At 45.3% G+C, this 12,411-nt stretch overlaps 1 protein-coding gene across 2 annotated transcripts in view; it reads right to left on the bottom strand.

Moving 5' to 3' along the window:
* Positions 1–7,622, bottom strand: part of bnc2 (basonuclin zinc finger protein 2) — a 57,162-nt gene extending 49,540 nt beyond the window's left edge. The window contains exon 1 of one of the 2 annotated variants that reach the window (XM_078213906.1): positions 5,510–7,622. In XM_078213906.1, coding sequence (XP_078070032.1) covers positions 5,510–7,413 — 1,904 coding nt within the window. In that variant the 5' untranslated portion in view covers positions 7,414–7,622. The remainder of the gene's footprint in view (positions 1–5,509) is intronic. The other variant, XM_078213904.1, reaches the window with a different exon arrangement.
* Between the last annotated feature and the right edge of the window lie 4,789 nt (positions 7,623–12,411).

Raw genomic sequence — 12,411 nt, 5'->3', positions numbered from 1 at the left:
GGAGGTGCAGGAAGTGTGTACAGTGATGAGATACCTGGAGGAGGAGGAAGGGGAGGAGAGGTATTGCAAAAAGGTCACAAAATCGCACTAAAAAATTCAGTTGGAAGGTATGTCTACCCATGATGTTTTCAATGAATTGGGATTGACAATGTTTCTCACTGCAGCCAATGCCTGTGTGAATGATCAAACGCCAGATGTCACTTGGTCAATCCTCCAGGAAAACATCAAGTGGAATGGGTAGCTGGGTAGTTCTTGAACCTCTGGGATTAGAGGGTGCAATCTGCTTTGCAATGGGCTTGCTTGCTCCATAGTATCACAGATTGCACCTCCTACTCTCACAACATGAGACAATAAATGCTGACCTTACCAGTCACATCACAAGAAGATTGGTCTATGCCTCGATGAGCAGATTTTTGTGACTTGCATTTGGATTTTATGGTTGTTAAATTGTTCAATTAAGGTTACACCCAAGCACTAACCATTGTGTTTTTATGACTAAATAAACTGACTGGGACCGGTAAATTTTCTGCCACAGTTCAGGTCTGGATCAATCGTCTTGAACACTATTCAGGTGGAGTGTGTTAATTGGGGTTTCACGTGAACTGATATAAAGAGGCACTGAGTGAAACTGTGCTATGGTTGAGTTCGGAGGACAATGCTTGTAACGTTTCACTCTACAAAAAAATGTTACATTGAGTAGAGATTGGCTCAAGTACTATACTTCATCAATGGGCTTTCAGGAATGGAACACGTGAGCCTGAGATAGTTGCAGTTTGGGAGAGTTGAGGTTCTTGGATCCATGATGTCAATCACCTCCGACTCAAACAGGCATTTGCATTTTTTTAGCAAAGAGTTTTAATCAGGAGGTTTCAGATCAAGGACAAAGTCACAGTGACTTTGTCTGACCTTCTTCAAAGATGAATCTGCTGCCAACAATATGACCAACATTATCATCCACCCGCCCCCCCCCCCCCGTGCCCCCACTGTCTGGTTTAGGATGTACCTGAGAGTCCAGTGTGCGGGGCGGGTTGGGTACGGAGAACACATGGAATCCATCCAATCATTAGAAACCAACAGCCATCCACATTAACAATGCCGCTGGATTCTTCCTTCTCATCCGCTGACAGAATGCTCCCAGTATCTTTTCACTGATGGGCCTTAATAAGACCATTGGCAGGTGCCATCACCACCTGGTCTCCTAACTCCATGGGCAATGATGTGGAACAAGAAATCTTAGCTGATTTCTCCCTCCTTGCAGCATTCAAGAGAATTTCAATGCCCGGTGCTGCCAATTCTTTCCCCGAGCAGATATACCCGATAAATTTACAAAGGTGTAAGGAGAGTTCCACAAAATAATATTGTCAATCTATATGACAGAGAGACATGCCTTCAGCATCTATCTAACCCCAACCCTTTATCAGCAGATATACTGCCAATCCCTATGATTTATCAGTTCCGTGCTCATTAACTTACGCTGGCTCCTGGTCCAACAAACCCTGGAGTTAAAATTCTCATCTTTGTCTACAAACCCCTCTTTGATCTTTTCCCCTCCCTATCTCTGTAATCTCCTCTGGCCTATAATCCTCTGAGGTACCCGTGTTCCTCTTTTCCGATCTCTTGAGCATCCTCGATTTTAATTGCTCTACCATGCACCTTCAATTGCCCATGGCATAAGGCTCTGGAATTCCCTCCACAAGCCTCTTAGACCTCTCTTTTAGAACCATAGAAACCATAGAAAATTACAGCTCAGAAACAGGCCCTTTGGCCCTTCTTGTCTGTGCCGAACCATTTTTTGCCTAGTCCCACTGACCTGCACTTGGACCATATCCCTCCACACCCCTCTCATCCATGAACCCGTCCAAGTTTTTCTTGAATGTTAAAAGTGACCCCGCATTTACCACTTTATCCGGCAGCTCATTCCACACTCCCACCACTCTCTGCGTGAAGAAGCCCCCCCTAATATTCCCTTTAAACTTTTCTCCTTTCACCCTTAACCCATGCCCTCTGGTTTTTTTCTCCCCTAGCCTCAGCGGAAAAAACCTGCTTGCATTCACTCTATCTATACCCATCAAAATCTTATACACCTCTGTCAAATCTCCCCTCAATCTTCTACGCTCCAGGGAATAAAGTCCCAACCTATTCAATCTCTCTCTGTAACTCAGCTTCTCAAGTCCCGGCAACATCCTTGTGAACCTTCTCTGCACTCTTTCAACCTTATTTACATCCTTCCTGTAACTAGGTGACCAAAACTGTACACAATACTCCAAATTCGGCCTCACCAATGCCTTATATAACCTTACCATAACACTCCAACTTTTATACTCGATACTCCGATTTATAAAGGCCAATGTACCAAAGGCACTCTTTACGACCCTATCCACCTGTGACGTCACTTTTAGGGAATTGTGTACCTGTATTCCCAGATCCCTCTGTTCAACTGCACTCTTCAGAGTCCTACCATTTACCCTGTACGTTCTACTTTGGTTTGTCCTTCCAATGGTTTGTCCTTCCAATCTCTTTCTAGAAGCCCCTCTCTTGCCAAGTTTTTGATCGGCTGTCCTAATTTACCCTAGTAAGAAGTCTCACAACACCAGGTTAAAGTCCAACAGATTTATTTGGAATCACGAGCTTTTATTTGGAATCACGAGAGACTCACCTGATGAAGGAGCAGCGCTCTGACAGCTCATGATCCCAAATAAACCTGTTTTTAAAAATTTCATTCATGAGACATGGATGTCACTGGCTGGCCAGCATTTATTGCCCATCCTTAGTTGCCCGAGGGCAGTTGAGAGTCAACCACATTGCTGTGGCTCTGGAGTCACATGTAGGCCAGACCAGGTAAGGACAGCAGATTTCCTTCCCTAAAGGGCATTAGTGAACCAGATGGGTTTTCCTGACAATCAACAATAGTTTCATGGTCGTCAGTAGATTCTTAATTCCAGATTTAAAAAAAATTGAATTCAGATTCCACCATCTGCCATGATGGGATTTGAACCCAGATCCCCAGAACATTCACTGAGTACCTGGATTAATAGGCTAGCAATAATACAACTAGGCCATCCCCTGTTAGACTTTAATCTGGTGTTGTGAGACTTCTTACTGTGCCCACCCCAGTCCAATGCCGGCATCGCTACATCATGGCTAATTTATCCTGGTGCAGCTTGGAGCTAAACGTGGATATCCACTCCTGTGAAGTACCTTGGGGCAATTTACTCTGTTAAAGATGCTACATAAATGCAGATGCTGTTGCCAATGTCACTTGAAGCTAATCTCAGGGAGCTGTCCTAAGAGTTCTCGGGAGATTTGCTGACAATAATTTCCTCTCTCCTCCCTGCGGGAACTTGCTTGATCTTTTCCTGATACTTTCCCACTTTCACTCAACGGAGATCAGAAACTGAATCCATTATCCACCAGTGTCTTGCCTCACTTACATGTGGTACCTCAATGTCTTTCCCCCTTTTAACATTGAAGGTACAGTGCTTCAGTAATTTATGCTACTGGACTAGTAACCCAGAAACTCGAGTAAAAATCCAGACAAGCTCGAGTTCAAATCCATCTGTGGCAGGTTGAGAATCTGAGTTCAGTCAGGAAGGATATGTTAGTCTTTGAAGGATTCTAGGTTAGATTGATTGGCCATACTAAATTGACCGTTTGTGTCAGAGTAAATTAGCAGGGTGAATACGGAGATAGGGCCTTGCTGGGATTGTTGCCAGTGCAGGCTCAATGGGCTGAATGGTCTCCTTCTCACTGTAGGGATTCTATGGTTATTCTATGGTTTGCAGCCCAGATTCCTCATGGTCTGGGAGGATGTGGGTTTGGAGTTCAGAGCAAGGAGGATATGATGTTAAAATTAGAGCTAGGTTGTCAGGAGTGATGTCAGGAAGTTCTTCTTCACACAAAGGATAATGGAAATCTGGAACATTCTCTCCCAAAAATAACACTGACGCTGGGGGCCCATTGAAAATTCCACAGCTGAGATTTCTGTTGGGTATAGGGGAAGAAGGAGCCAAGGTGGGTCGACAGAGTTAAGGTACAGATTAGTTATGATCTAATTGTATGGCAGGACAGGCTTGAAGGGCTGAATAGCCTCCTCCTGTCCCACATTAGTACTGGAGGGACAAGTATGATGTGGGGAACAGGTCTGTCAATGGAAAACTGAAAGCAACATAAGCACATGGAGTTTCCAGTGACATAATCTGGAGAGAACCACTAAAGGCAGAAGCAATGATTGCAAATGTCAAGTGCTGGTTTATCCTGTCACATTTTAACCAGATATGTAACATGAGGTGCCTGGTGTATCTGATACCCTAACATGTCTGCTGTTAATGAAAATATATTTATTTTATTCTTCAAGTTTCATCTCACTTTGCAGTTGTTTTTCTTCTTGTTAAATCTCCCCGTGAAACAGGTCCCAGTCAGAGGATCGACAACTGACCAGTTTCCGCCCCCGTGTTGTTTGTCTCCCTTCTTGGTCATCCCGGGAAGGGCTGGGGGAGGGGGGGGTGACATGGCAGTTCTGTGGATAACTGGAAAAATTAGTCCTTTTGTCAGGGACGGTACGGTGGCACAGTGGTTAGCACTGCTGCCTCACAGCTTCAGGGCCCGGTTCAATTCCAGCCTCGCGTGACTGTGCGGAGTTTGCACAGTTCCCCCCGTGTCTGCATGGGTTTCTTCCGGGGACTCTGGTTTCTTCCCACACTCCAAAGATGTGTGGATTAGGTGGATTGGCCATGGCAAATTGTTCCTTAGTGTCCAAAGATGTGGAAGTTAGGTGAATTGGCTGTGCTAAATTGCCCCTTAGTGTTTCAAGTTGTGCGCATTAGGGGATTAGTGCGGCAAATATGTGACATTGGGGGGATAGGGTGGGCCTGGCTAAGATGCTCTGTCAGAGCCAACGTAGACCTGATGGGCCAAATGGCCTCCTTCTGCACTGTAGGGATCTGATGAAAGATCTATGAATCTCCCTGTTCTTTTCGTTTTCTGCTCCCTCCCTCTCACTGCCCTTGCTTATAAACTGTTTAATCTCAAACCTCTCGCAGTTCTGATGAAGGTCACCAACCTGAAATATTTCTCTCTCTCTCCACGGATGCTGCCTGACCTGTGGAGTGTTTTCCAACATTTCCAGTTTTGATTTTGGACTTGCAGCATCCGTGGTATTTAGTTCAGCTGTTGTGCTGACTCACCCTCCACCTTTTGATAAAATGTCTCAGCTCGCCTCAGTGTTGACTGAGCGCACACATGGCGGACGCCAGGACAAATATCATTTCACAGGGAAGTAGATCAAAGAACGTCACCACAGGTCTGCATCGCATCAAAGAGTTTCCTTCTCAATGGCTTTTTTTAAACACATTATATTTAACTGTACTATTAATTTATAAAGATAAGTTAAAGAGCAAAACAAAACAAAACTCTGAAAGAAAACACTTAATTTTTTAAATAATTGGCATTCAGCTAAAGAGCAGATATAAAATCAAACATATTCAACAATACATCAGACAAATGAAAGTACCTGTCTCTACTCCTGCGAGATGGGAATGCTGCATTGCAACCTTCTACTGTGCAAACATGCATCTCCTTCAGGTGGACATTCTTGTAGTGTAACTTCACACTGTACGAACTTTTAAAGCTCTTCTTGCAGACGTAACAGATCTTAGGGTCGGGGCTGGAGCAGAGTTCACTTTCTGGCGAGTATTTTTGGGGACTGCTGTATCCCATCGATGGAGAGAAGCCTTCTTGAAGGGCAGCAATGCTTCCTCCTCCACCATTGTACAACCCATACGGGCTGATGCTGTAAAACATGTCATAGGTGGGGTCAGTGAACTCTTCCTTGATTTTAATGGTCTGCGGATGAGGGGAAACAGAGTCCTTGTCTTCAAGTTTGCTGCCGGACATCTCCTCCTTATCAAAAACCTCTCTGTGTATCTGCTCGTCATTTTCTGTGGGATTGTCGCACATTTTAGACTCAGAACCTTCAGATTCATCCTCAAAGTCTCGGTCATGCTCTTGTTCCTCGGAAGTGATGCTCCCCATTTGCTTATCCTCAAACCCACCAAGGCTTCTCTCCTCGTCTGCTTTCCTGCTGCCATGCATGTGAATGTTGGGACTCATTTCTTTGTGACAATTGACATTGTCCATTTCCTCGTCGTGCATGCCGTCATTGTCATGGTTTTCATTGACCTGATCATCTTCATCAAACTCATCGGCCGTGTCAATCACCTCCTTTTCAATCTTAACAGGCATGCTTGATTTGCGGGACTTTTTCTTGGGGGCGAGGTCGGCTGCCAGTTCCTGAGACATGGATGGATGTGGCTCAGGGACACAAGGTTGATCAAGCGTGGGTACGATAGGACTGGTCGGCAGCGATGTTGGAGGACTCACCATTTCCCCGGGCGTCAATAAATTCCTGTAAAATGGAGGGACGGATTCCACTGACTTTAGTGGAGGGAATACCAGTGGATTCTGAAGAACTGGGTCAACAGAAGAGTTGAAGCCCAGAGATGGTCGCCCGGGAGACGTTAGACTTAAACTTGATTTGATGCTGGATATGACTGGAGTGGCAGCTCCAGATGTGGCTCGGATGAGGTCCTTGTCCCTGTTGTTCCTCAGCATTGGCATGTGCAGGCGTGGATTGGGGTTGGCACTGTGACGATTGCGGCTTCTCAGAGAACTGAAGACCATATTGCAACCCTCGATAGTGCACCTGTGCTTAATCTTCAGATGCACCGCATTGTAGTGGATCTTGAGGGTACCTTTGTCATAGAAAGTCTTACCACAGGCATTGCAGACCACTCGGCCCTTTCTCGGAGTCAGTCCAATTCTTTTCATCCTCTGAATTTTGGAACTCAGAAGACTAATTTTCGAGTGGTCGGATTTGACCACCTCACTTGGCGGAGCAGCTGGAGTGTGAATAGGGGACAACCTGTTCTGCTCAGTTTTGGGTTCGATGTTGATGATACTGCTGAGGGCATTCCTGCTGCTCGCTTGGTCGTTCCGGAAAGGCGAAACGGAAACTTCGGACTCGCTGCTCTCCACACGTTCGTTCTGAATGGGGAGGTTGGGTTCCCTCAACCTCAGGCTCTGCTCAAGCATGACCCCATTGGGGGGAAGGCCAAGCAAAGGAGCAGAGACGGGATTTATGTATTGGAATGGAAGTAGGAATGCCAGGCTATTGGGGATGTTTTCAAAGTGGTGGATACTGGAGGGGTTGCTGTTCTCAAGATGAGCCAGGAGGCTGGGGCTGCGAGTCCGGTTGTTGCTCTCGATAAAAGTCCTGATATCGGAATCTGCTTTGGAAGTCGGCACAGCCACGGCCTGCCCCTCTTTCTCCTGAATGGCCATCAGCTCCACGATGGATTTGGTTTCTCCGAATCTCAGAAACTGCTGGAGGGTAATGATCTCCTCTTCTCGAGACATGATGGCCCAGCGGTCCAGCACCTTGCCTGCAGCGTCCTTTAGGGCAAATCAAAGAAACAACAGAGACAAACACAAAAAAAACTTATTGATTCCGCATAATTACAGCAGTCTTATTGCGAAGACGCTACAACTGTCCCACTGATGCAGCAGAGCCCCAGGAGCAACATGCAAAGATTGTTAATCCCATTCAACCCACAGAGCAAACTTTCCTGCCATGCAAATGTGGTAATTAGGTTCACTATTAGTGAAACAGACAGAGTTTAATAATGTCAAAGCAAACACAGTGAAAACCACTGGGACTCTACGGAATGAACCACCTTAGATTCTGCTATTACAAAGACAATGATCTTTTTTATGCAAATGTTCAGTATACATTGCTTATTAATAGGGGAACACTTGCTGTGCAGACTCAGTGTAAATCAGGAAGCTTCACTAGAATCTTTACGAACTTGAGGACAGATGAGGGGGAACAATGTGAGGAACAGGGCTTTTCTCTTTCCCGTACATCAGAATGAGTGAAACAAAGATTGACAGCACGGCCACAATAAAAATATTAACTGGCTTAATAAAATGTGTCATGTTAAATCTTCCTGGTAACAGAACAAACAAAAGTAACAAAGGCTCCATATATCTCCTTCCAAATAAACTCAGCACGGCGGCTTTCATGATTGTCCCAAGATAGGTGTCACATTCAGCAAAGCACCGGGTGATTAGCGACTGGTTTCGAAAGCTGCTATGACTAATGTGACCCCTGAATAGGACACAAATAACTCTGGCTCCATCTCGCTGCACCAGTTTAAAACAGAGCTCGGAACCTCAGCCGCAAACCAAACTACTGGGAACTGTCCTCCGGAATGAAAAGCAAATACTAAAATGTTGGCTGTTCCAATGTGCATGGTTACATTCCTTTTCACCAGCACATTTTCACAGAAGGGAAGAAGAGAGTGATCTAGAACCAATGATTACTGGAATCTTTGTTCTTAAATGTACATTAAAAAGCCTTTCAGCATTTTCAGATTCATGTGTTGGGCTTCGTATTGACATTGTACTGTTTTATTCTGGACAAATATTCGAACATATGATACTGGTCCAGCATTCCAGAAACATTTTTTAAAAGCGTTAATCAGTCAAGAGGAAGAAAGTAAAAAGCACAGCTCGGTACAATAGGAATGTTTCATCTCTGGATCGATCATTCCTTCTAAATCGCGGTTTGAATTTCTTACTCAACGGTTGGATTTTCCAATGTAATCTATTTCAGTGTTGACCTGAGAAAGGCAAGTTTGGCTTTTGATGGTGGAGGAGATAAACTAGGCAAATTCAGATCAGTTAGGGGTCAGCATTCAGTTGAAAGCTCATTCCTAATAAACTCTGATCTTCCAGACTCCCCCATGCATTAGATCAATAATAATGAGCATGGACCCACTAATATTTCTAGGGATGCGTGGTGTCTGTCAGGCACTTTATTGATTCATTAACAGTTACATGAGGGAAAACGATATTAGCATTGCATTCTATTAAAGCCAAAAGATCTTAAAAAAACACAATAACTAACAAGTCAATATTACCTCTTCTTATGTCAGACTATCACTTACTCTTTTAATTCAATTCCCTGTTCTAACAACTTACACTTTGGATGAATAAATAATCACCATGATGCTGAAACATTCAAGATGGCACTGTCAGAGACTGTCCCCTTTATTCTGTCAAGTGACATAGTGGTTAGCACTGCTGCCTCACAGCGCCAGGGACCCGAATTCGATTCCCGGCTTGGGTCACTGTGTGTGGAGTTTGCACGTTTTCCCCGTGTCTGCGTGGGTTTCCTCCAGGTGCTCCGGTTTCCTCCCACACTCCAAAGATGTGTGGGTTGGGTGGATTGGCCATGCTAAATTGCCCCTAGTGTCAGGGGGACTAGCTAGGGTAGATGCATTGTGTTGTGGGAGATAGGGCCTGGGTGGGATTGTGGTCGGTGCAGACTTGATGGGCCAAATGGCTTCCTACTACACTGTGGGATTCTACGATTCTAACTCACTTGGAGATAAGGTTTGCAGAAAGCCATATCCAAACTTTAGGGACAAAGGAATAGAAGGCCGTCATTCAGCCCCTTAACCTGTTCTGCAATTCAATTAGATCATGGCAGGTCTGTATTTTATCTCCATTTTGTTCATTAACAGCCCCCCGAGAGAGCTTCCCAATCAGGCCTTCCTCTCCACCCTATCCCTGTAACCCCCACACATTTCCCATGGCTAATCCTCCCTAACCTACATATCTTTGGATACTGACGGGCAATTTAGCATGGCCAATACACCTAACCCGCACATCTTTGGAGCGTGGGAGGAAACCGGAGCACCCGGAGGAAACCCACGCAGACACGGGGAGAACGTGCAAACTCCACACAGGCAGCGACCTAAACTGGGAATTGAACCCGGGTCCCTGTGCTGTGAGGCAGCAGTACCACCCTCCATGATGTCTAACTAGAGCTGGCAATCTTACATTACGTGTGTGTGGGAAGAGGGAGAGGAGCTTTTAGAGAACTCTATTACGGTGATAAATAACACAGGGGATGAGGAGGCGAGGCACAGCTGGGCATCATCAGTGTACATATGAAAACTAACATTGGGTTTTGGAATGATGTCAGCAAGGGGCAGTATGTGGATAAGAAATAGGAGGGGGGTCTCAGATAGATCCCTGGGGTACACCAGAGGCAACAGTGCAGCAAGAAAGTGGGTGATTCCCTGGTTACACTTAAACAGATAAAAACCAGCTGAGTGCAGTCACACCCAGGGGAGGGGTACTGGAGTGGGATGCTGGGGTTGACCATGTCAAAGGCAGCAAACAGGACGAGACGGACAGGGAGAGATACTTCACCTTTGTCACAGTGACACACAGGGCGGGATTTTCCAGCAGTGTTCGCCCCAAAGTCGAAAAATCCTGCCCGAGGTCAGTGGACCTTTGCATAGTCTGTGTCACACCCACTACCATTCCCGTGTCGGGTGGGACAGTAAAATTCTGCCCACAATGTAATTTGTGACCTTACTAAGAGTCAATTTGTTACTGTGGCAAAAGCATGATTGGAGGGATTCAAGTATGGCTTTCTGGGAAAGATGGGCACAGGTTTGGGATGCTCAAGGGCTTTAAGAGCAGTAAATGATAGTAGAAATGAGGCCATGGTTTACAAGGACAGAGGGATCCAGCTTGAATACCTCTTGAGCAATATTGTAATGGTTACATTTTTGCAGGACCGTGCTATGAATTATTGATGGTCGGAATCTGATCGCTGGTTGGGGGTGGGGGCGCAGTAAAGAGGGATGAAGTTAGCTTTGATCACTACTTTAGGCATTTCCCTCCCTTCTAAATTCATACAGCATTTACAAACTTCTCTTCTGGACGCGATGCATCAACCTGAAGGCTGCTTTAATGCAAACCTGCAAGCCAAGATGCAGCATCTTGTTGTGATTATCCACAAGCCCATGTGCTGATCTGAGGCTGGTGAGAACCGGCACGAGAGAAAAGCTCGCATAAATCTCCAAAAGAAGCTGCTCCTCCGAGGAGCGGTGTCCACACCATCCAGTAATACTCGGGATGGCTCAGAATCAAAAACTGCTTTCAATTTCTACACATTGTTCTCAAAAAAAAAATCATCTTGAAGCAATTTCCTGCCACATTTCCAAGTGCAGGGCAGCTTTCGAATGTACTGACCCAATCCTATTCAACACTAACAGATACATATATAAAGAGAGCGGGGGCTAGATACCAGTAAATAGATTGGTGTGCGTGTATTACATTCTTAGCCTGCACTGCATTCATTTTACAGAGCTAATGGCTCCAATTCTTCAGGTTAGGGGTCAGCTTTTGGCTAAGTTATAGACTGAAATGTTTTCCCAGTGTCATATAGTCTGAGCATAGGTCACAAATATACACATCCAGACATACAGAGCTATCTATTTTCTAAATGGGCAAGTTAATTGCAGGGAGAAGACTGGGATTTGCTGCTATATGGAGCGGCTGAAATGAATAGCTTTGATGCCTTTCAGGAAAAGCGAGATAAACAAATGAGGGAATAAAGGAATAGAAGGAGATGTTGATGGGGTGAGGTGAAGTAGGGTGGGAGGAGGTTTGTGTGGAGTGTAAATATGTGCATGGATTTTTCAGGTCAAATAGCCTGTTTCTGTAGCTGTTCTAAGTATTCTTAGTGTTATCATGGTGCGCTGGGCTTTATATTAAGGTATTTTGAACATTATTCCTGCAGCACAGTATGTTCCTAGATTCCGAAAAGGAAGAATAGGGTTTAATGGGGAGAGTGTCAACTCTCTCCGGACAGGGATTGGTTGCCTGGTAGGATTTGCTGCCAAAATATTTTCAGGAAAGTAAATGAAGAATTATTTGGAAAGACAATGAGTGGGACTTTCCAGCCACACTCACTCAAAACCGGAAAATCCCGCCCAAGGTCAATGGACCTTGGCATGGTCCGCCCCCTGCCCACTACGATTCCAGTGGTGGGCGGGCCAGGAAAACTCCCCCCCCAGTGAAATTCTCTTTTGTCGCTGATAACAAATCCCCCAGATCAGTCTTGCAGATAATCAATTTAAGTTTCCACAAGATGATGCCTTGTTTATCGCCACCGTTGTGAAGATGGATGGTCCAGAATAAAGAACAAAGAAAATTACAATCCAAGAACAGGCCCTTCGGCCCTCCAAGCCTGCACCAACCATGCTGCCCGACTAAACTAAAACCCCCTACCCTTCCGGGGACCATATCCCTCTATTCCCATTCTATTCATGTATTTGTCAAGACGCCCCTTAAAAGTCACTACCGTATCCGCTTCCACTACCCCACTGGCAATGAGTTCCAGGCACCCACCACCCTCTGTGTAAAAAATCTGCCTTGTACATCTCCTTTAAACCTTGCCCCTCGCACCTTAAACCTGTGCCCCCTAGTAATTGACTCTTCCACCTTGGGAAAAAGCTTCTGACTATCCACTCTGTCCATGCCTCTCATAAT

Source organism: Mustelus asterias, chromosome 6, assembly GCF_964213995.1.
Source record: "Mustelus asterias chromosome 6, sMusAst1.hap1.1, whole genome shotgun sequence".
NCBI lineage: Eukaryota > Metazoa > Chordata > Chondrichthyes > Carcharhiniformes > Triakidae > Mustelus > Mustelus asterias.
The sequence above is the reverse complement of the archived record's forward strand: the minus strand, read 5'-3'. Positions and strand labels throughout refer to the sequence as shown.